General features: G+C 40.0%; 1 protein-coding gene across 1 annotated transcript in view; it reads left to right on the forward strand.

Annotated features, from left to right (window-relative positions):
• Positions 1-22,439, forward strand: part of LOC134538529 (chitin deacetylase 1) — a 74,863-nt gene extending 52,424 nt beyond the window's left edge. The window contains exons 2-10 of the mRNA XM_063379933.1: positions 3,175-3,281; positions 8,388-8,499; positions 9,743-9,870; positions 10,786-10,991; positions 11,629-11,785; positions 12,265-12,403; positions 13,365-13,611; positions 15,039-15,230; positions 20,518-22,439. Coding sequence (XP_063236003.1) covers positions 3,175-3,281; positions 8,388-8,499; positions 9,743-9,870; positions 10,786-10,991; positions 11,629-11,785; positions 12,265-12,403; positions 13,365-13,611; positions 15,039-15,230; positions 20,518-20,620 — 1,391 coding nt within the window. The 3' untranslated portion in view covers positions 20,621-22,439. The remainder of the gene's footprint in view (positions 1-3,174; positions 3,282-8,387; positions 8,500-9,742; positions 9,871-10,785; positions 10,992-11,628; positions 11,786-12,264; positions 12,404-13,364; positions 13,612-15,038; positions 15,231-20,517) is intronic.
• Positions 22,440-24,930: the final 2,491 nt, after the last annotated feature.

Below are 24,930 nucleotides of genomic sequence, written 5' to 3' on the forward strand. Positions count from 1 at the left end.
AATAACAATTACGAAGGAACGGGAATAAGAGTTTCGTAACCTAGTGTGAATTGAATGAATTTTTTTTCCAGTAGAATAGTAAAATAAATTTGTATTTTTGCAGTTCTTTGGTCATTGTATATTAAATGTGACAATTTTTATCCACCTTTACAATGTGTGTATATAAAACTACAGAGTACAGACAAAAATGGAAATTATTTAATTTAAAAATTTTATGTATTATTTCAGATATACATCAAAATGTATCCTTTAACTATAAGTTATTAAGTTTCTAGCTAATGCCTGGCAATGTCTCTTTGTAATTCTTTGTAATTATTTAAGTTTGTACACACATACAAAGCGTCTTGTCTCCATCCATCTATCTCTCTCTTTATCCCCTGTAACTCTTTATATATCTTAATATTTCTTTATCTCTTTATATTCGTCTCTACATATCACTCATATCTCTCAATGTCCTTATCTCTATCTATATATTATATTTCTCACTATATATATATCCATATCTGTCTACATCTTGGCATGTATCTTCAGATTTATCTATATACCTGTCTCTATATCAATATAGCTGTATAATTATTTTTATCTCTAAACCTTTATTTATATTTCTTTATATATATATTCTCTTTATCTATATATCACTCTATAAATCTCTCTAGCTCTATACCTCTCTCTATATCTACATATCTACATTTCTCTGTATTTCTCTATCAGTCTCTATATCTATCCCCTCTCTATCTCACTCCGTAACTCTCTCTCTCTTTCGCTTTCTCTATATCTATCTCTCTCTCGATTTGCACGCCACAATTATTATCCAGACCATAGAGAAGAGGAACTGACATAAAGTACTTACTGGTAATTATCGCTTCTCGCGCGCCACCTTAATTTTTTGCTTTAAGGGTTGGTATTATCGAGATCTCACCTGAACTGTGACCTTCCTCGTGTTTTAAACGTGGAGGTAAGAAGTAAGGGAATCAGATGTATTCGGTAGGATATATGAATGCGCACACATTTGAAAACTAAGGTACTTGTGTCAGATGTGGCCCAGTTACGGTTCAATCCAAGTGACGAACACACACATCCGAGAGCAGTGTTGGTCGTGGTCAGAGCCATAGCGCACTGGTAAGCTGTGCGAGAGAGAGAGAGAGAGAGAGACGAAGGGCAGCGGCCAGCAGGTGACAGCGAGCTCGGACAGGCGCGCGGCCTTGAGACGGGCTCAAGGTCACCGCGACCAGCTAGTCTCAAGTAGGCCACAGCCCGGGGCGGCCTCCACTCAGCTGGAGCGCAGCCTCTCAGCACCCGCGCAGCCCGTCAGTACCGTCTAGTCCACCCATTTACATTTCACAGTGCAACGTTCCTAGCCGTGGGAAAAATATTGTAAGCTCTGTTTTAATCTCTACAACCGCGATAAGCTGTGTTACAACCAGACTCCCTGGCGCCTGGCACATAGGCAGACCGCGATGCGCACAGGAGTTGCGGGTGGCCTGCCACTCCGGTCTCGGACAACTTGCACATTATTACAGCCGCAGTGTCTTCATGGCGAGGGTAAAGGCACCGGAGCTCCTGGCGTTTCGGAAGTGGTGCTTCAGCGTTTGCGGCCAAGCCGAGGATCGCTTGTGTGCGATCATCAGGGAGAAGCGCGATAGTTGTCCTACACTTGTTGCTATAACTGCACCTCCTACCCACTCTGAGAGGTAGGCTTCAGTTGAATACCTAGTGCATCGTGTACTGCCTGCCTGCCAGGAGCGAGGTTGTAGTGAAGAGCTGTGAATTTTCAAGAAAAAGTTAAAGTTTTTCTAATAACACGCAAATAAAAAGACCTATAATTTAATACTGTAATACGTAAAAACCAGCACAGCTATAAATGCAGTCCACACAACATGAGATACACACAGCGTGTGTTGCTGTTGTGAAATGGCTAGCTTAGGTACTTTATGTATGTCAGAATATCATTTTTTTTTGTGGGGCTGGCTCATTGACAGTTAATAAAAAAAATTCTGTTAACCATGTTTTTTTTGTCCACGTTATCTCCTCCCTAAATTAAAAATTTTCTTTGACCTAGTGTTTGTTGTCCATGACTTGCGAAACTAATAGGAATCTTCATATTTTCTTAAGCGTCGTTCCAAGTTCGCGAGTGCCAAAAAAAATTGGTTGTCTGTAAAGTCGGTTTACGGACGATAGTTTAACGTGACAACGTCATAACAAAACATTTATGAAATGATTGCATACTTTTATGAATAAAATTGAATCATTTTTATTGAATCATCTCTATTTTGTATGGATACAAAGAAGTGAAATGAAATCTAAAATTTAATTTATAAATTTACTTTTATTTGCACTCATTAATTCAAATATGTTTATTACTTTAACGAAGTTATTATTTCAACTATAACTTTTATACATGTTTGCTATTTAACGTCTTCCAATCTGTGTTATTCTGTTAAGGATAGGACGATGATAGGAAAAGTGGGAAACGAATGGGAGTGTTTCAAGTTTAATGTGCCACGAAAAAGTCAAATCGATGGTTGTTCCAATCGAGTGGAAGAGAGATAGATGCGGTGCAAGCGTACAATGAGCGTAACGGGACACAGCGTAACGGGACAATGTGCGTAACGGGACATTTTTTCGTGCGTGCAGCCGGCGTTAATCGATTTATTAGACGTTGTCACGTCAAAAAGACCACTTCGGCGTCCACACGTGCGAACATTGCTTTCAAAATACTTTAGAGCCGCAAGCCTCAGCACTTTCAGCACTCGTCTCGTCTTCCCAGTCAACTACACTCCCTCGCGTGTATCAAACCTGCAAGGCAGTAGCTACTAGTGACATCTAAACTTGGGCTAGGTTAAGGTTTGTCAGTTGATTTATGTGACGTAATTATGACTTTAAATACTGCACGTTAAAACGTGTTGAGTTAGAATTTTTTTCCAGCGCACGTAGGATGGAAAGCCAGGAAAAACACCGACACAGCTGACTGCTTTTATGATGTTTTGATGAGCGACTAGTGATCAGACTCGCTTATTTTCTACCGAAATGTCTACTCCACGATAAACTGCAGCTTATTCGAGGGTTATCTGAGTCCAGACTACAACGTGGAGTATAAACCTTGATAACATGCTGTATACAGCTGTACTGGATGTAAGCAGTTTCACTAGAGATGTTGTTCTCTGTGTGTTGCAGTGAACAGTCAGAAGAAGGCTGACGAGAAAGACAAGGAGTTCGAATGCCCAGAAACCACAGGAAATGGGAACTACGCTGACCCAGCCACGTGCAGGAGGTTCTACCAGGTAACTAGGCGCTTGCAGTCTACCCTGACTGCCACGTGCAGGAGGTTCTAACAGGTAACTAGGCGCTTGCAGTCTACCCTGACTGCCACGTGCAGGAGGTTCTAACAGGTAACTAGGCGCTTGCAGTCTACCCTGACTGCTCGTCAGGACAGCGCCGCAGATACTGCAGCTCGCACGTGGTTCCTTGTGTGTAGAGGAAACATATGACACGACATGCTCCATGAAGTCATTACATATGTATTTTATTATTAGTTAAAAGTCCATATTCGTATTCTTTGGGGACAATGACAGCCAAAAATGTTTTAAACACATATTTCGTAAAATATGAGTCTCGTAAAAAATAGTTTAGACAATAAACATTTCTTATAACATTACCTTAAGGAAAGGTGCTTATCATGCTTCACGTAGAACCAACCATTGCCTCACAAATTATTGTTGAATCATTACTAAGGTGTGTACAGTAACTGAGTTTACAAAATATCATCTTCGTAAAGTTCAGTATTATTTTCTTTATTGTCACAGTTCACTCGACACTGTCTACAAACTAGTGTACATAATAGGCTACATTTTTTTGCATGAGCACCTCAGAGTTTCACAGTTTCCTTTACACTGGCAGAAAATCATTTTGAGTATACTATTTGGAGCAGGAGCCATTTTGGAGTTTTCAAACCCCAATCTTCTGGTCTCATTAAAGAAGAAAGTCCTTTCCATTCCATGAATTGGAGATAAACCCGTATGGAGTCGTACTTCACTGCAGAAGGCGTAGGAGGAAGAGATTTCAGGGTGGACAAAATCAGTTGATGTACAAACTTTGTATTCAAACACTCTCACTCTTAATGCGAGAAGAGACTAATTGTCATGGCCTTTGTATACTTTTGTGGTTACTTGTTCCCAAAAACCAATTACTTCTTCTTTTGACGAATTTTCAGAGTTAAAGACCATAGCAGCATTATTAAAGGTTGCATCGCTCTTTGCAAGATGAAGTGTCACCTGTTTCCCAAAGCCAAAGAACCTGGAAGTGATATCACAACCAAAAAAATGAATGGATAATAAGAAGGGTTTCAGAAAGGTTATAAAGATGGGCTTTTGAAGATTTGATATCCCACACTTTAGTTTCTGTTTTGAAATTCAAAGATCTTGAATGTAGCAGGGACAAGCTTCAATAGGAGAATGATATCAGTGTCATTTACAAAAAAACTCGTATTTTCAAATTGATATTGTCCTATTGATGTACTTGCTATGAATGTGTCTGCGTCACTATCCGATTACAAAACCTTACATTGTGCAGCACTAATCTGTAATCCCAGATTATGTATGAATGTGGCCTTGTTACTGTAGTTTCGGTGGATGAATATGTGATAGCCCCCGATAGTGGCTGCGCAGATTTTGAATTTATTTCCAGTGAAGAAGAAGGTGAATTGTGTACCACCAATAATGTACCACTAAAATAACTCCCATTTCAGAAGAAAAATAATCTGTGGTTACTGAATGGAGTCTGCGCTACTTAAAACACAGTAATAAACAAATGAATTCTGATTGTCTCTCGAAACAATGAACTCATCAGCGTATCAGATAAAAAGAAACAAAGTTTTATACATACATTAGTAGCATTTAAATACACACATTTCCTTTGCAATTATTTCAACACTCTTCCAAAAATCTTAAGTGGCTTCACATCTTTGCAATTGCAACCGAACTTGGTAAAATCACGACAGTAATATAATGTCTTCTGGAATCACTACAGAAGAATGCAAACAACTCATCACGTCAGCAACACCACGTATTTACTTTCAGCTAGTTCTCCTCCTCTGCCTCAATCTTCACCACTTCACATGTCAACAGCAAAAGAGTTTAAATGAATACTGAATTAAACAATGTTACTCTGTATACGAAACACTGAAGAAAATTGCATGTTTCATCTAGAAAAAAAATTACATGGAGGGTTTGTTTTCTCAGGAATAACCAAACACACTCGGAGAATATCAGCGAAAGTCTCGCTAGGAATAACTAGGAGCGCACGGAGAAAACCAACAGAAGTCTCGCCAGGAATGACCAGAAGCACTTGGAGAACACCAACAAAATATCGTCAGGAATAATGAGGAGCACACGAGAAAACCAACAAAATATTGGCAGAAACAATCCAGAGCACGTGTCTTGGCTACAAGATGATATATTTTTATGCTTCCATACGCATCCTCGGTAGCGCATCGGCGTTCTACTTGTATTTCCCCTCTTGCTACCCCACCCATCCTCTCTCTTTTACTCGCCCCTCCTCTGGTTGCTCTGTGTTCGCGCATGCGTGGTCTGCGCGCCCAGAGTGCTTATAAGGGGCTGAGATTCCCGACTGTGTTATGTGCTGACTGGCAGCGGAGTGAGTGGCACTCATCACCAGGGGCGCTTGCGTCCCTGGTCTCTGAATCCAGTCCTGGACAAAAAGCAAAGCGGACCACGAGTCTAAGTGCCCAACCCCCCGCATGGTAGACTCTTTTCTACTCTGTCTAACTCTTCATCCAGACCATCCTCTGTCTCCTGTATTCTCCCACACTTAATGCATGCAAATTTGCACCCCGCATGACAGTGCCCAGGGTTTTCCCTGTGTCTATGCAGGTTTTACCTGGGCCCAACCTATCTCTAGTTATAGTCTAGATTTATGAGTGAGGGGAGTTAGTCATGGCATCAATTGCTGCCATGGCTGGCCAATCCCCTCCTAGCACATGATGCATGCGACCCTCTCCCTGCATGGTTAATCCCAGCATGACTAGGCGTATAGGCTTCAGCCTGAAATGCACCTAGGTCCCTCCCTCCCCTAACCAGGACCCCTTCCAAATACACTTAGTTTTAGTTAGGTTAGGAAAAAATAAATAAAAGACTCTGTCACAGTCAGGAATCTTGCTCGTTAATGTCAGGTAAGTGGTCATACAAAGAAATGTTACTCATAGTAATGTTAACATCTTGTCTGGAGTCTTGTTTCTTTTCTCCAAATTCAAAATCATAGTTTTAGTCATGTGTTGTTTTTGCGCTTGTAGCTATTAATTTGTTTAGTTTTTTTTTATTTGCCATGATCAGATTTAATGTGCCACATTACTTGTCAACTTGTTCATTCGCAGAGGGATTTTAAATATAGGGATATCAATTCCTTGCCCCTTGCCAATTTTCATTTGTTTGAGGGCGCATTTTTCTTTTCATAAACTGGTCTCAGCAGAGCTCCCTGGAACTCCTGCCCTGTGTAACTTATCCCCAGCGGTACGCATTCCTATGCCATTGTATATATCATTTGTAATGTTTTTGTATGTTGTGGATTTAACTTAAATATGTTACCCTTTGAATTTGGTCGTTGAACACTACTAGTGTACCTGAGCAGGATTCAGTATTGTAAACTTTATTTTTGTAATGTTCCTTAGCATATTTGATGCTTATTTGCAACCTTTTATTTTCAGTGATTGTCATTTTTGTAGTTACATATATAAATAAATTGTTTGCTTCATGTATTCATGATATTCTTTGGTCAGGTATCTTGTCATCGCATTGGTCCTTCTTCTCTGCTATCCTGGAACAGAACAGGCTTACCTGCCACTTCACCCTTGCGTGTTTCTGCCGTGGCCGAAGCAGTTCTGTAACTCAATGGGATCTTCGTTATCCCAGTACACTGAATTAGGGCACAGTTACTTTGAAAATTAGCAAGAATGCCGAACTTGGAATGCAGTTAGTAACATTTGTGTTACATCTTCGCCAATTTAGAGCGATGGGTATTTTAGAAAGCGTTCAAAATATTCCAAATTTGAAAGGGAAGTACGTACCTACAGAATATGATAGATTTTTTTTAACAGCGCAGCGGTGGAAAAAGTAAGGGAACAGCCGCAGATGGGAACGATAGGTGCTTGGGAAAACATGGCGGGAAAACATGAAGGACCAGTAAAAAAAGTGATTCATGTCAGGCAGTAGCGTAGCCAGGATTTGTGTATGGGGGGGTTAAGAAGCATGGTCCCCCCCCTATTAAAGCGGGTGGTCCGGGGGTCCCCCCCCCGGAAAAATTTGGATTTTAAGGTGTAAAATAGTGCTATTTGAGCAGTTTTCGGTACTTAACTTTAAATATTGTAATGATAAAAATATTAATTTTTTAATAAAAAATTGTTTGAGTGATGAAGTAAGAAATTAATTAAAGATATTTTAATCAATCCAAGTGCCTTGTTCACGTCCTCTTAAAATCATAAATCATGCTCAAAGCTTGACAATACAAAAAAAAAAAAAAGGAATAAAAATGGTTGGGTTTCGGCAGAACTGGCCTATTCCTGGAAACAATTAGCTTTAGCTTGAAGAGTTACCCAGTCACCACTTGCTTATAATTACCGCGCTGGTTAAATACAATAGGTGTAAGATATTTGAAAGCTTGGGACCCGTCACGGCGTCACAACCTTATAGCTTCTGCTCGCGACAGGGGTAGGGGAAGGGAAGGAGAATCGGTAGGGCTCGCTTACTCTTACCCTCCAGTGCAGTGGCCGGTGATAGCAGTGAGACACCCAGGCTTTTAGCTAACCTGCTTTCAGATAAGAAAAAAAACATAAAGGCTAAGGGGGGGGGGGTTAGAACCCCTAACCCCCCTCCCCTGGCTACGCCCCTGATGTCAGGTACAAGTATGTAGAACTACTACCAGGATCCTCGGCGGCTCGGACCAGTAGCGGGTGGCACACACTTGGCGGAGGTCGTGAGCAGGTCGTGCAGCCACCTGCATCGCTCATGTTTACCAGAGAGGATCCTGAGCCCAACACAGCTCTGGACGTCCCATCAGTTCATCCTCTGCATAACCATGCACGTCAACACCACCTTCACGTGTATCAATAATGAAGCATATTCAAAGACCAACGTAGTGCTGTATGAAGACTTCTGTAAGCGATGCAAAAGTATCCCCAATGTTCAAAGAGCTGAGAAAAGCACATTTTAAAAATATGTATGTAAAATTTATTTGGTGTACTGTAACATTATTTTATATTTGCAAAAATAGATATATAAAATTGGTGTGATTTATTGAATCGAATTGCAAATTGTTTTAACTGCATAAATTTAAATATACAAATTCATGTTGATTATTAAGTTTTTTTTCTTTTTCAGTGTGTAGATGGATACCCGTACCTGAACAGATGTCCATCCGGGCTTTATTTTGACGACATCAACAAACTCTGTACTTTCAAGAATGAAGCCAGATGTGGTCCAATTGCTTCAAGTAAGAATATTATGTATAATGCTGTTAGTTATGAAATAGTAGAATACACAATTTTTTTGGAACATTCTTCACAAAGTTGAACACAAAATTTGTGAGGATAAAGTAAGATGGGATATCGCATGAAGACTTACAGTTCGGTTAGAAGTGTATCGGTTGCAAATGAGGAAGCTGGTGAGATGACATATTCCCAGGGGTTGGTAGAGCTGGTCTCGGCAGGGTGTTTGTCCACCCCTCGCTGGGTCGAGCGACCCCCGGGGTCATCGAGCACGAGTCTCTACTCTGGCTCCTGACCGGCCCGGGCGTGTTCCTGTGTGGACCCCACCTCGATGTCTCGATCACGTCCTGAAGAGAAAATCCTTTTCATTCCTGACAGCACAATTATGTCGTGACCCCCGCCCCCTTTAGAGGTACAACACAAAAGACGTTCACTAGCACAGAAAATACCAAACACATGAAAATCCTCCAAAGCACAGGTACTTTTCAAATGGAGGTAATCAAAAATAACAGGTGGCAATGTCAAAACCCATTTAGAGAGATAATTGGCGTGACATCTTTCAGCATTTTTACCAACGGAAAAAGTATGCACAGCAGTATACACGCAGAAAAGTTCGTAAATTTTTTCAAAGAATAGTTTAGTGTCACGAGCTTGGCGAGACTGGAAGCCCAATTTAAGAGGTCATTCAAAGTTGAAGTACAGCATTGTGTCTTGATAACATTAGGTGGCTGAATTTGGGACGATCTTACCTAGCAATTTGCTGGTGTCGCAGCCAGCGCCCAGAAGTAGTCGTGCTGGCTTCCTGTGCAGCGAGTCGCAGTATAGGAGGGGGAGGGGGGGGGGGGCTCTCCCTGACGTGCCTCCAGCAGCAGCTCTCTCCTCGGGCCACTCGCTTGTCCCAACAGAACACGCTGAAATAACGGTATAGGTCACAGCACTGGTGGCACACACCCACACGCACAGTAGTGCAGATTATGGTAGCACACTGCGAACTGAATAAAGTACTATAAAACACGGCAAAAGGTATTGTAGGTAGCTAAAATAACGGTCTTAAGATATAAGAAAGCACAGTTATGTATAAACAAGAATTAATTCACATTGAATAACATCACACTTGGAAATCGCTGGGTGAAATGAGAAGTGAGAGACCAAAGCGAGCTCCGCGGCGCGCCCAGCACAGTAGTTGCAGCAGTTGCAGCAGTTGCAGTAGTTGCAGCAGTTGCAGCAGGTGAGGCGCTGTGCTTGCAGCGCCGGCGCCCATCACGGAGGAGCCCCTGGACCTGGCCAAGAAGTGCGACCCCAGCACGTGCGTGCTGCCCTACTGCTTCTGCTCCAAGGACGGCACGCTCATCCCAGGGGGACTCGACCCCGAGGAGGTGAGTGCCCCTGCCTGCTCTGCTGGGGCATCCACACCTGCGCAGGCTTTCATGGCCACTGTCTGAAGTAGCCTGGCTTCCGGGCTGTAGTGGCGTCCGTGGCGACATTGCGAAACGTCGGTGAATTATTCACCAAGGACGCGGCTACAACCCAGAAGCCAAGCTACTTCATCTTTTGTGAATGTTTCTAACAAAAAGCCAAAAGACCCAAATTGTTAATACCTATTTCTGCAAATATCTGGTTTCATTTTTCAATGGTTTAGGATAAATCATTACTCAGTGAATACGTTCAGGGATTTTTCATAATCAGTATATTTTTAAAAAACACATTTAAACCATAATTCAATTTGACTTCATCAGCTATCTATATGTAGAGAAGGCAGTTTTCTGGTATCTTTGTACATTTATATTTTCAATCACTGACATATTCCTATGTATATGCTAGTTTTACAATTAGGTTGAATGTAATAATTAAAAAAAATTATCTCTAGACTTAGTCTTGACAGCAAACATCCAAAGCACGTTCAGTTTAGATCCGGTGTCGCCCTTAGCACCCCCGATGATTCCAGGCCGTGAACACGTAAAATACATCCTGTAATTCGGCGGCCTTAAGTAACATCGTAGCGGTGCGAGTGTTTGCTAGAGCAACTCTCTGAATGTTCCTCATGCCAGAGTGTTCACATACTTAAGAACAGTCTCAGACAATTTTCTTCTAGCTAGGTGATGTGGGGGGGTCGTAGTTTTCATCAATGCTGACAATAAAACCATCACGTTTATCATCATCCGATTCCAAAAGTCATTTTTCCACCTCTAAACTGTGTCCACTAACGGCTGACAAAGCACATCAGTACAACTGTACACTGTTGTTCTGTACAAAGTAAGAACTATTTTTGAAACTTTTTTTTTTGTTGGCAGACTCCACAAATGATACTCATAACGTTCGACGGGGCTGTCAACTTAAACAATTTCGACCACTACCAGCGGGTCTTCAGCAATGACAGGAGGAACCCCAACGGGTGCGAGATTCGAGGCACCTTCTTCATCTCGCACGAGTACGGCAACTACCACATGATCCAGCAACTGGCCTACAAGGGCCATGAGATCGGCACAGAAACTATCACGTGAGTCGCACGCCATTGTTGCACGATATGCTACTATATATCATTGTTGGATTGCATTTTTGTACTACAGTAGGATGCAAAGCTCACCATAGTGTATGGCTATGGTGGTGGTTGTAGAATGTTGGATAAGTTAAATATTTCAGTACGTAATAATTAATAGGTAGGATAAATTATATTTACGATGTATTTTCCCCATATTTCACAATTTAATGTTTGTATACCACCAACATCGTCGATATATGAATAATTTAGTATTAAAATATTTTCTTAGCTGAGAATCTGTCACGTGAAAATGCGCAAAGACCTAGCTATGTATTTGTTGGTATAACACCTGTAAATATTACTGACATGTTAACAATTTTGATAATCAGTGTGCAGTGTTTTTTCGGTGATTAAACAGGCCCGGGTCTATGACTGTTGTGTTGTTCCCTCGCCTCCATTCTGCTGAGTGCAGTGCCGTGTCAACACCAGGTTCAACCGCGGCGTCCCCTGAAGGCACTTTGCTCAGTCCGAGTATCAAGTGGTCATCAGCAGCACACAAATATATTATAATTACCTACTTGAAAATAATCTTCTTCGGGGACTTGAGTGTCATGAACAACAATAAGTCGTGGGGGTTGTTCCCGATGCCTTGCAGGCTTCAGCAGAGTCTCCAGGACAAAGGCTACGAGGAGTGGGTGGGGGAGATGATCGGCATGAGGGAGATCCTGCGCCACTTCGCCAACGTGTCCAAGAGCAGCGTCGTGGGCATGAGAGCTCCGTACCTGAAGCCAGGCCGCAACACGCAGTTCGAGGTACGAGTGTAGCGGTGCATAGATGGGTTTACAATACAGATTCATGAGGTGTTGCCCTCGTTGTGAATGTTTGTTCCCTGTTACTAAGCAGACCTCCTTCACGGGCGTCTGGATAGTTTGTGTGTAATGCAAGCTTAATGAGTGGAAATGCACAGATATCCCCACCACCCCCATCGACAGACAAGTATGTTTGTGGACGCAGTTACTTTGGTTTCTGTGTCATTCTTAAAGCTTTCACATGCTTATATAACTAACTGGAACCATTACCCAATTCAAGACATCGCAAAAACCTACACCGTCCTGAGTCAAATTTGATGTTTCATGAATCCGTATAATTCACTGGCCTGTATTTGAGACACGTGTTAGCTCCATTATTATTAACATCAATTCAAAAGGACGAAGTTAACTTGGCTGCATCACTGATGGTGATGATCCAGGACGTTGAGGGCTTGGCTGGAGGAACGGTGTCCTTGTCGCAGGTGCTGGAGGACTTCGGCTACATATACGACAGCTCGGTGGGCACCCCACCGATGAGGTTCCCCGTGTGGCCGTACACGCTGGACCACAAGATCCCCCACGAGTGCCGCTCCGGGACTTGCCCGACCAGGTCCTTCGAAGGTGAGCAGCGAACTAACTGTCTTCAGCCTCGTGCCCACTTAGCAGTTCAGTCTGGCATGAGTGAGAAACAATATTGTATTTTCTATGATTCCAATCTTAACAATAGTTTGTCATAATTATTATATACAGACGTGTAGGTATTTTTATTATCAGAACAGTTAAATAAGTAACATATGTATTAACCGAGTCAAACTGTTCTTTAATTAAATTTTGGCCTCATAAGACTGCAATGAAATAGATTTGTGTAATATTTATTCAACTGTTGCTACACTTCAGGGGGGGGGGGGGGTAAGTAACAACATCTTAAATTATGAACGAGTTGTGAAGTGTCAGTGAATATTTATTATACAAATGCATACACAGACAGGACCAACTCAAAAAAAATATTTAATGGAGTCATAGACATTCAGAATTCTCTTAGATGTTTTCATGAGGAGCAACCACAGTGCTGTAAACAAATCATACAATATCATTTTATATTAAGTTCATAAATACTGAGCAACCACTGGCCTTCAAGTTTATATAAACATCCACTTGGTGTGTGGGCAGGCGAGAGGAAATGCAGCAGAAGCAGTGCGCATTTACAAAGGGCTCTTTCTCAGAAGGCGTGAACCGAACTACTGGAAGTTTCATACAACGGAGGGTGCTTTACACCTGACTGCAGGAGGTAGTTCTGAATGTCTGCGATTCTCTCGCTACCTTGCTTCTTGCAGAGCATTTGACCATCACTGCGCTGTGATTACTTGCCCTTAAGTCATTGGAGATTTTCCTGAAGCACGAGGACAAACATATTTGAGCTGATGAGCGGAGAGAAATGGCCATGAGTTCTGTCGCCGAGATGTTTTGTAGGTGTGCACTACGTGGTCAGCTACGAAGGCAGCCACTATCTCTACCCAGACCAGCTCATGCCTCAGAGGTGGAGAGTGCCGTGAGTGAGCGCCACTGCTCTGGTGGGTTGCAGGAGTGTGGGAGGTGCCGCTGAACGCCCACTACGTGGAGAGCTACGAAGGCGGCCACTGCCCCTACCTGGACCAGTGCGTGCTGCACAACCACGATGCCGACGAGGTGTTCGCCTGGCTCAAGGAGGACTTCAGCCGCTACTACGACCAGAACCGCGCGCCGTACATGATGCCCTTCCACACCAACTGGTTCCAGATCAAGGAGCTGGAGCAGGGTCTGCACAAGTTCCTTGACTGGACGTTGACACTGTGAGTGCGGCCTGCCTCAACTGTCGCCGTGAACTGTTTTGTAAGAGTTTCTTGAAAGAGAGTAAATCGCTTTAGTTGGTTGAAGCACCATTAGCCTGTGATAGGTATATAGATGAAAGGTACTTTAAAGTGTGATTAGGTTGTCTGACTCTAGTCTACTGCCACATTTGATGAAAAGTACTAATGTGATAAATCTTCACTAGTTGTAAGACAATTCTGGTATTAATTTCTACCTCTACCTGACCAACTTTTATATTTGAAGGCTTATTTATCATATTCTTACCTCCACTTGGTAAGGGACATCAACACTTAGTTAACCAAGCGGCAAACGGGGTAAAAACGAATAGGAGTGGTGTTGGCCTTGTCTCCAACCACACACGAGATGATAGGTGGTTGGTTTAAGCAGTGCCTGTGTCCCTCACTGGGGTTGTGCTTGCATGTCTTTGCCATTTTCCAATCAGCAGTACATCTCGTCGAACAAAAGTGTGTAAGTGAAGGCTGTCCGGTTGTCTTTGAGGGGTGGCATCAAGCTGGGGTGTAAACACTGTGGGCATAGCACAGTCACAGGCACATCGAGTGATCGGCGAAAAGCCGTGGTGGTCGACAGCAATATGTCTCGGCCCCACCCAGATGCCGTCCATAGGTTTAACTCTTCTTGTGCTGTGGGGAGTTGAGAGAATCCTACTTCTTTTTCGCTGCGATCAAGGAGCAAAGGCTCCATCAGTTCGTTTGTTTCGACTAATCTGGCTGCACTCTGAAAAGCAGAGCATGTAAGAAAGCATGGCATATGTGAACTGGTGTATGCCAAGGGCACTGTTAACCAAAATAGTGATCTCACAGCAGAATTCGTAAACGATGGAGAAGACTGAAGACATGACATATTCAGTGACTTACTCAATTTATATTGAAGGGTGATTTGTTTACATAACGGATTCTAGAACAGCTATGTCTTGTCTAGTGGAAAAGCGGGACAATATTTTACATGTGTCATAATAAAACATTTTCGTATCAATTGTGTGGTTTCATTCCCCTGGGGTTAGGATTACTACTATTATAATGTATAAATTATGCCTCTTAGGGGCCTAATATCTCATTATCAAAGTATTTCTTCATAAATATCTTACATCAGAAAAAAAACGTGCAAGGCAAGAAAACCAAGTCTCTGTAAGAACAACATGACCTTTTTAAATTAAGTGACAAATAATGTGGTATTGTCTACTAAGCTGTTAGATTAAGACCATGTTTAATGCTGATCAAAATAAATCCAGTGATAATAAATAATCATAAGAATATGCAGGTAGTTAGCTACATTAGAAATAGTTTTCCAGTTTCGAGCAAGCGTTTGGTTCTAGCACGAGAACCTCTGAGTGCGAGTCCCTCTTGACCTGAAGCTGAGCCCACGGTAGTAGCTGATGCTGCTGTTGCAGGCCCGACGTGTGGTTCGTGACGGTGACCCAGGCACTCATCTGGATGACGGAGCCTCGCACCGCCAACACCCTCAACACATTCGACGCCTGGAACTGCGCCAAGCGGGAGAACATCCCCCCTCCGCCCTGCAACCTGCCCAACTCGTGCGCGCTGCCGTTCCGCCCTCCGGAGGCCAACGTATCCCAGACTCGGTGAGTCCCTTGTCTTGGACTCATTCTGCACCAGGAGGCTGTCATAGCCACCGTCCTCAGGGTAGCAGTCTGCTACTGTAGGAGACTTCTACCCTGAAGATGTCAGCCGATAAGTATAAATAATTTGTAGAAGTAGATAAAGTACCAAACGTACTTTGTTCTCTATCATAGTGATTTCAGTCTGTAAGAAAAACTGTTTTAACCTTTGTATTATATTGATTTTCATAAAATCCTGCTCACACCAAGCACCAGGATGGAGACTACAGACACCAAAGACATAAGTGCATGTAATTTAGATATAAATTAACTATTAAGTCCATTTATCTCAGGTGTATGCAACCTGTAATGAATTGTCTTACTTTATAGTTTGGGGGTTCTTAGTAAATAATAACTGGAGTCTGCAAGATGTCTTGTACTTTAAAATGCAGCGCATCAGAAGGCAACATTACATCCATAAAGGATATGTTGTGGTCACAATTTAGTAAATATTTGTCTCTTCTGCCAATATAAATATTTTATAAATTATAATCAAAAAGACTCAAAAGAAAAAAAAGTAATAAACTGCCAAGCGGTACACGATACGTTTAGCATTTTACTTACTGATATTTTAATATTTTGTTGGTATCCTTGCAATTATTTTTAGTAAATACATATACGAGTAAATGTCTGAGCTGCAGACTTTCAAATGACAACTGGCTAGTAGCGAAAGAGTATTTTCGTCGGCTAAAAATTTTTTGTGTTGACTCACTCTTGGACAGCAGTAGAGCCTAACAATGGCCGCCAGTATGAGTGCAACAAAGGCCACCAGTATGAGTGCAACAAAGGCCGCCAGTAGAACGCAACAATGACCACCAGTAGAGCGCAACAATGGCCGCCAGTATGAGTGCAACAAAGGTCACCAGTAGAGCCCAACAATGGCCACCAGTATGAGTGCAACAATGGCTGCCAGTAGAGTGTAACAATGGCCGCCAGTATGAGTGCAACAATGGCCGCCAGTAGAGCGCAACAAAGGCTGCCAGTATGATCGCAACAGTGGCCACCAGTAGAGCCCAACAATGGCCAACAGTATGAGTGCAACAATGGCTGCCAGTAGAGCGCAACAATGGCCGCCAGTAGAGCGCAACAAAGGCTGCCAGTATGATCGCAACAATGGCCGCCAGTATGATCGCAACAATGGCCGCCAGTAGAGCGCAAAATTGGCCGCCAGTATGAGTGCAACAATGGCCGCCAGTATGAGTGCAACAATGGCCGCCAGTATGAGTGCAACAATGGCCACCAGTATGAGTGCAACAATGGCCACCAGTAGAGCGCAAAATGGCCGCCAGTATGAGTGCAACAAAGGCCGCCAGTATTAGCGCAACAATATCCGCCAGTAGAGCGCAACAAAAGCCGCCAGTAGAGCGCAACAATGGCTGCCAGTATGAGCGCAACAATGGCCGCCAGTATGAGTGCAACAATGGCCACCAGTAGAGAGCAACAATGGCCGCCAGTAGAGCGCAACAATGGCCGTCAGTTGAGTGCAACAAAGGCCGCTAGTTGAGTGCAACAAAGGCCGCCAGTAGAGAGCAAAAATGGCCGCCAGTAGAGCGCAACAATGGCCGCCAGTATGAGTGCAACAATGGCTGCCAGTATGAGTGCAACAAAAGCCGCCAGTAGAGCGCAACAAAAGCCGCCAGTAGAGCGCAACAATGGCCGCCAGTATGAGTGCAACAATGGCTGCCAGTATGAGCGCAACAATGGCCGACAGTATGAGTGCAACAATGGCCACCAGTAGAGAGCAACAATGGCCGCCAGTAGAGCGCAACAATGGCCGCCAGTTGAGTGCAACAAAGGCCGCCAGTTGAGTGCAACAAAGGCCGCCAGTATGAGTACAACAATGGCCGTCAGTTTGAGTGCAACAAAAGCCGCCAGTAGAGCGCAACAATGGCCGCCAATATGAGTGCAACAATGGCCTCCAGTATAGCCCAACAATGGTCACAAGGGATGGAGAAATTGCCAGGCTTGGCATGTGACAGAGACCAAAAGGTAAATTATTGGGGACTTGGATACTCAGGTACATACACCCACTGCAATCAGGGCCGGTGCAAGGTAAATTGGCGCCCTAGGCGAAAAACCTTAATGCCTCCCCCCTTGCCGGACACCCCAAAAAAAATTTTCCTTGCCTCAAAATACATCACGTAGGCCTAAGATTTTGTCAACAATCAAATGTAAGCAGGCTTTTTTTTTTTTACTTATTACAAATCATAAACAGGTCATCGTGGACTTTCAATAATTACTTATATCAATATAAACATTCCAAACTGTTACAAAAATCCATTTTCATCTAGTTTCAATAATCGTTAAACATATTATATCAGCTGTTATATGTCGTGCTGCGCCGCCCCCAGCTACTTGGCGCCCTTGGCGGTTGCGTAGTTCGCCTATATGGACGCGCCGGCCCTGACTGCAATATAAATAATAAATTTGTTAAAATGAATAATAACTCCAAATAACAAACCACGATGGATTAAGTTGAATAGTTGTTGATTTCCACTGAACCAATGAGGTGGGAGTTAAACAGCATGAGAGCATGTTGAATAATATGATAATCCAAGATTGGGTGATGACATTCAAGGAAAATTAAATTACTTCACTATACTACATAGTTCTTGAAGAAAGTAGTGGGGGTGGGTTATCCCCACACTAAATGACTAAATGTCAATTACAGACTTTCACTTAAACATACCACATGGAGAATACCTAATGATGTTGAGCTATGGCCGACTGGAGACTAAGTGCTCAAGGCAGGTGAGATCATGTATAGTTAAACCTGGCCCAGAGGGGGGTGGGGGAAGGCAACCAAAGAGGAGTTGAACCACTCAGGAAGTGGCACTCGTGGTGGCAAAATCAGGAGCTACAGGGGCTTAAGTTTAGCTACCACAGTCGCCAGCAGATGGCTCAGTGTCTGAAGCAAGTAGTTAAATATTTGTTGGACAGATGGTACACAGAATCTGTGGGGAGCTAGATAAAGACATCTCCAAAAAAAAAAAAAGGTAGGAATTGTTGCGCCAAAGCATATGGACCTGTGGGAGGACAAAAAGGCGGAAATGATGTTTCTATGACAAGAATCACCATAGTGAAGAGAGGAGGTGGGTACGTCAGAGACACTATGTAGCATGGCAAATCCTGGGTAACTGTAAGTTGCACTGTGTGGATGCCAGCAGGAAATGAAGCGTTCATGATAATACGATCATGCAACCAGACCCTACGGTTGACTGCAGCTGAAGACATCTGGCGTGGGCTAGCTGAGGAGAAGGCTGACCACGCATGCGAATGCGGACGGAAGTGAAGAGGGCAGAAGCCCGGTGGGGCTGCAGGGAACTACGTCAGGTCTTGGTGCTCCTTGAACACTACAGGAGGGAGAACGCCATAATCAGAGTGGGAGCTCCGTTCGTGTCAACAAAATTTAGTTTAACATATGTTGATCATATGCAAGCTTTTGTTGTATAGTTATTGTGAATCGTCCTTGGTCACATGCTAAACCATAAAAAGTATCCTTTTACCAAACAATTGGCCTAAGTTTTGGTTTTAGATTAGACTTTACGGGAGAGTTATCAACAGAGAATAAAGAAAAAGCACACACAGGATTTTACAGTTTGTCTGACACTTAGCCAGACAAAACAAAGAGACTGTCATACCTTAGGCCTGGATAATATGTAATGAAAGGTTCTGCGAAGTATTAAAAAGCCTAAAAAAATTAAATGTAACTAAAAATTGACAAATCATAAAATATTAACTCGTTACAAAAAAAATAATAAAAGACTTGTGCCATGAAACTTGCAATCTTTTATTGTGTATGAACATACCATAAGTTTACAGATACATCTCCTTCCTCCGTCATACACACACGCTCTCCCCTCTCTCTTGCTCTATCTACCAACTCTCTTTCCTTGGAACCCAATTTGAAAAGTAGATAGTTTTAACAATGAAAAATATATTGTTGCAAATAATCATGTACACCTTCATAAAGTTCTAACTTTGGTTGACAGAACATATTTTTACAAAAAAAAAATGTATGTTTTAATAAGAAATCATTTACATAATTCTAATGTATTCAGAAAAAAAATATTTTAAAACACAAAGAAATGTGCAGACTGAGATATGTAAATAATTTTAATATAAAAATATTTAAAATTTACATAATATATATATTAAACAAAGAACAGCATATTTTTGGCCCATGTTTTCATGAAGGGATATCATATTCTACAGATATACAAATATTTAATGAACAAATACATAATTACAAGTAAAATTTTTATTCATTATTCTTTAGCACAGTTTAAGTCAGATAAAATGTGCTCTAGCAATGAAAGTTGCCTTGAATTTTAATGTTAAGCCACATTCAGTACATATATTAATAGGTGTTGGTAGGTGTCATGTTTTCAGGGTCAATGTTGGATAAAATAATCTTGATTTATATCCTCCGAAACCACTGAACATAAAAATTAAAAAAATCCTTATCTCAAAAACACTCTAGCATCTTCACCTCATCATTTGCACTGAAGAAAAATTTACTCAAAACATATCCGCAAGGAAAAATTTATACATTAAAAAAAATACACCCCTACATTACCATGACAAAAAACATTAGTGATAGAAAAAATCAAAGACAGTTGCAAACAATATGATAAGAAGCAAAGAACATACTGTGATAACTTAAATAGAAAAAGATTCGACACAAAACAGAAGTGTACACAGAATTTCATTTTTTGAGGGAGATAATACCCTTTTGCCTGCTGTTTGGTTTCAAATTCTTTCCTTTTGTTGGTGGCAACAATATATTAACTTCAGGATTTCAGGGGGAGGGGGGAGGTAATATCACCCCTGTAGGGGTACAACATTGCTCACAAATTAAAAAAATAGAGAGAAAAACAATTTTACGATACACCATCTTTTGCTTACTAAAAAACTCACACAAACAACTGTATTCCAGGCTTAAAAAAAACACCCTATTCAAAAAACCACTGAGGGAACACTAACCAATGGTGTTTGTGAAGCGCTCGTAGAATGAGGCTGTGTACTAGGTACTAGCAGAGTGGTGAAGTTTGCAAGGTACTAGCAGAGCGGTGCTGTGTGAAAGGTACTAGCTAGCAATGCTGTGTGCTAGGTACTAGCAAAGCGGTGCTGTGTGATAGGTACTAGCAGAGTAGTGCAGTTTGCAAGGTACTAGCTAGCAATGCTGTGTGGTAGGTACTAGCAGAGCGGTGCTGTGTGCTAGGTACTAGCGGAGTGGTTCTGTGTGCAGGTACCTGGTGACATGCCGAGAGTGCCCTGCGCGGTACCCATGGATCGGAGACTCCGAGGGTACAGGGATAGACGGCAAGGACGTGTACAACCCGGAAAACTGAACATCTGTCATGTTCTCTTGTTGTTTAGTGACTGAACTCTTCTACAAACTGCAGCTGATAAAACTTTAGTGTGATGTTTGCTGTGTAAAGAGTTTTATTTTAATGTTCTAAATTTAGAACATTGGTGTCACTAAGCTTCTTTAAGCAGTCCACTGCTTTTCCAAACATTAATTCTAATCAACTACGTTTGCAACGAAAAAAACCTGTTTTGAAACAGTGTATATTGTTACAGCATAAAATGTTCTGGTTTATAAATAACATTGAACAACACATCTTGAAATTATCTCTGTACATACTTATTGAAATGAAAAAGTTAAACATGTTATTTTATAGAAATGTTAACTTTCCTGATTAAACACAGGCGAAATTGTGGCTGTGTTACATTAACAGAACCATGTTGATGCTTCATTTTTATCATCACAAGCTGGTGAAATAAGTTTTAAAACATATTGTGTTGTCAAGGATGTAGTTATACTACTGAGGAGAAAAAATTACTATTATAAAGTTTTTCTCATTCAAGTAAATATTTTGAAGAAATATTTTAAATATTCACAAATCTTTAAAATTACAATACTTTATTAAACTATTTAAAATAATGCAATATTAAACAGTGTATTACTTTTTACATTATACAAAGTTTTAAAAACATTTTATATGGTATGCACTGGAAATAGGTTATCTATTTATGTGCCACCTCATATACCAGTACTAAACTCAATGTACCACCAAACTATCAAAACAGAACATTTTTCCACAATTGTTTGCACATATAATTTTAATTTAATTAATTTTGAAAATATTTTGTTTCATTATCCATTTCAAAAGCACAAACCTAATGAGTAATTTTCAAAATGTTTTACTGTAATCGGAAAAGGATGCATTCAAAAGATTTCTGTCTTTGGCTACACTTAAATTTGACTATCCAATCACTCCTAAATAGTTCAATACTATTCACCTTCTCTCATCATGGCTTTAATGGATGAAAAATCACTTTCAAGGTCACTTCCTCCACCGTTCCGAAGCAGTCAGTCGTAACATAAGACAGTCGCCCCTGGGAGTTGTACAGTACACCTGAACTGCAGGCTAGTGACATGGTCTACCAAGAGAAATTTTTTTATCATATGCATAGTCAAACAATAAATACCATCATTTTTATTTCCATCAAGTTTTCATTTTCCTATCTGTGGCTTTCGTAAAAATTTAGATAACCACAAAAATATGCCAACTATAATATTTCGTCTATTTTACTTGTTCAGCTATAGAAATTGTTTTTCCATAGATATTAACACAATTTATTAATGAGCAGCATGATAATACTTGAGGAAATCATAAAGTTTTCTTGCAAGTGTGATACTCAAAAGGCACATGTTTGAATTAATAGGAAATTAAGAAAGGACATAGTTGTATTCCAACTGCTTTCTTGTATTTACCAACATATGACCTTGTTCCATTGTTTATGATTAAATTTAAAAATTAAAAAAAGCTTGAAAAATAATTGAAACTTTTGCTAAACCTCTGTAAAATTAATATATTTTACTATTAAGTAGATAAATTTAACTGTCGACAGTACCTATGTGTTGCAACAACATTTAAGCTCAAATGCAGTTGTTTATTGAGCAATGATTGTTGTTCTCATTGAAAGCACACGACTTGTGTGAACAATTACTGTACATAAACACCAGTTGTGTGTATGTTATTTGATTAAGTGTAAAGAAGGTATGAGTAATAATAAGTGCAATTATATAGCATGTGTGTGTGTTTGTGTGCAAACACTAAAGGAATGTTTACTGTTTCAATAAATAACTTGTTAAATATTGTATGTGTATATTTTCTTTTTTTTTAATAAAATTAGTACCTTCATTTGAAAAGAGAAGTAGTAAGGCAACACCCCCCCCCCCCCTTTTTTTTTTTCTCTTTCTTCATAACCATGGACAAGCCAAATGCAACACAGACAAATATATTGTAAGAAACAATCATGTTATAACACTCTGCTGGAAGCGGTGAGTCTGTTTCCCTTTACGACAGGGCAAAAGGAACTGGTTAGGGGAGGCAGGCTAAAAGACGAACCTACTGGTTAATAGTGATTTCCAGCATTGTGTGTGGTCTGTCGAAGTAGGATAGCACTTGTGAAGTATTAAAAACAAAACAAAAAGTGTGTATTTATGTATGTGCATTATAAGTTAGACTTACATGGCATAATATAAAACTAACTTTAATTTTGCATATAAATTATTGATAGAAATAAAATAAAAGGGCTGGAAAAATATTGTATATAAATTTGGTAAAGTGAAAATTCAATAAAATTAAAAAAATAGAAAAATTATAAATATTTAATATTAATATAAACATATGTACAAAAAAATTATTTAATTTAGTAAAATAATCCAAGATTAACTTTAATTAATAATGAAAATAAATATGTTAATGTTTTTGAAATTATATTTCTTTAGGCACGCAATGAAAAATGGTGATCGTGAATTTTTATGATGCAAACACACAATGAAACAATATTTTCACAAGATGAAAAAAAGGCTACATACAAATAAACTTAATAGTTTAAAAAAACTAAAAACCTGCATTTATCATTGAATGAACTAAAAATTTAAAAAAAAAATTCAATTTAATTCCCCCCCCCCCCCCCCCATAACCAAATAATGCATCACAACTTTGTATAACTAAAAGCGTGGGTGCTCTCTTCTTTTATTATCATGACTAAAATTAGTGTTAGCAAATTTAAGACAAATTATATCTGGCATCTCATTACTAATTTAAAGTTCGTATAGTACTTTTCGTAATTAATATATCCTAAAATTTTCAAAAAAACTATATCCTAAAATTAGTAATATAAAATCTATTACAAATCATATTGTTATTACTGATAGAAAATCTGAGACAAATGATATCAAGCACCCCATGCTTTTAGTTATGCAGAGTTGTGGTGCATTATTTGACTGTTGGGCAAAAACTTACAATTATTTAAATTTTATTTTTTAATTTTTAGTTCATATAACAATAAAAGTGGGTTTTTGTTTTTTTAAAACTATAAGTTTATTTTTTTTCTTTTTAGTCTCAAAATAAAATAAAATAAATATACTGAATATGAGTAATTGGAACACATTAAAAATACTAAATATGAGTTATTAAACTCTTTATTTGTTATAATGAACTTAAAATTTAGGGTCATTTACCCCTCCCCCCTCCGAGGGGGAGAGAGTTGAATCCCGGGCACATCTTCCACCAAAACCCGACCTTGGAAACACACTAAACTGAAAAGAATATATTTTTGAAATTCAAGAGCCTTACTTCCCCCCCCCCCCCCCCCATTTTACCATCCTTCCCCGGGCACATTTTCCTCCATAATCCAACCTTTAGGATCGGAAACACTCCAAATCGAAAAAGTACTGATTTTTAAAACTTTTGAAAGTTTGGTCTTTATCTCCCCCCCCTCCCCCCCCAGGGTCATAGTTGACCCTGGGGCAAATTCCCCCATGCCCCAACCTCATGGATACACTAAAAGCATGCTTATTACCCACAGCTGAAAATTAGTGTTTTTTTTACCCACTGACCCCCCACTCCCCCTTAACCATAAGGTCTTAAGTTATTAAAATATTGTATTGTCAGAGGTTCTTTATATGTATGCAAAATTTCAACAGATTCGGACGTCAAAATGTGAATAAAAATTGAATGGAAAGAATTTATTACATATGTAGTTCCTTACATACAGACCAAGCTAGTAAAAGCTTTTAAATATTAGAATTTTAATTTAGTGATTGATATTGAATACTAGTTCATATCATTAAAAACATTTATTTATTGTGAAGTTTAGTGATAGAAATTATGTTTATAAAATTTTTCAAATGTATTTATTTGTATAAGTGAGGTCATGTTCCCATATGCATAATTTATTTGCACTATAAATTAGAGAGCACTTTCAGCATACTTTTTTTTATTTTACTCATTAATTATAATTTATCTTGATTATTACACTGTAGAGTCAGCTAGTGTAATTATGTAAATTATTAAATGTACTTAATAATTCCAGTTTCTCTAGCCTTCCTCTATCAGTTTTAAGAATTGTTTCTAGAAGTTTGTGTCTGAAAGTCAAAATTACAGTGTGTCAAAAGTATGTTAAATACTAATTTCGTGACTAGACCTGGTAATGACGTGTAAACAAATTCAAATGTAATATTTATATTTGCGTGTAAGGTTTTGTGCAGACAGTGACAATATACTTCGACAAGCACAATATCACACTTTATATAAATAACTTAACTAAAATAAGTTATGTTAAAATACAGATGGAATTTGTT

Source organism: Bacillus rossius, chromosome 13, assembly GCF_032445375.1.
Source record: "Bacillus rossius redtenbacheri isolate Brsri chromosome 13, Brsri_v3, whole genome shotgun sequence".
Lineage (NCBI taxonomy): Eukaryota > Metazoa > Arthropoda > Insecta > Phasmatodea > Bacillidae > Bacillus > Bacillus rossius.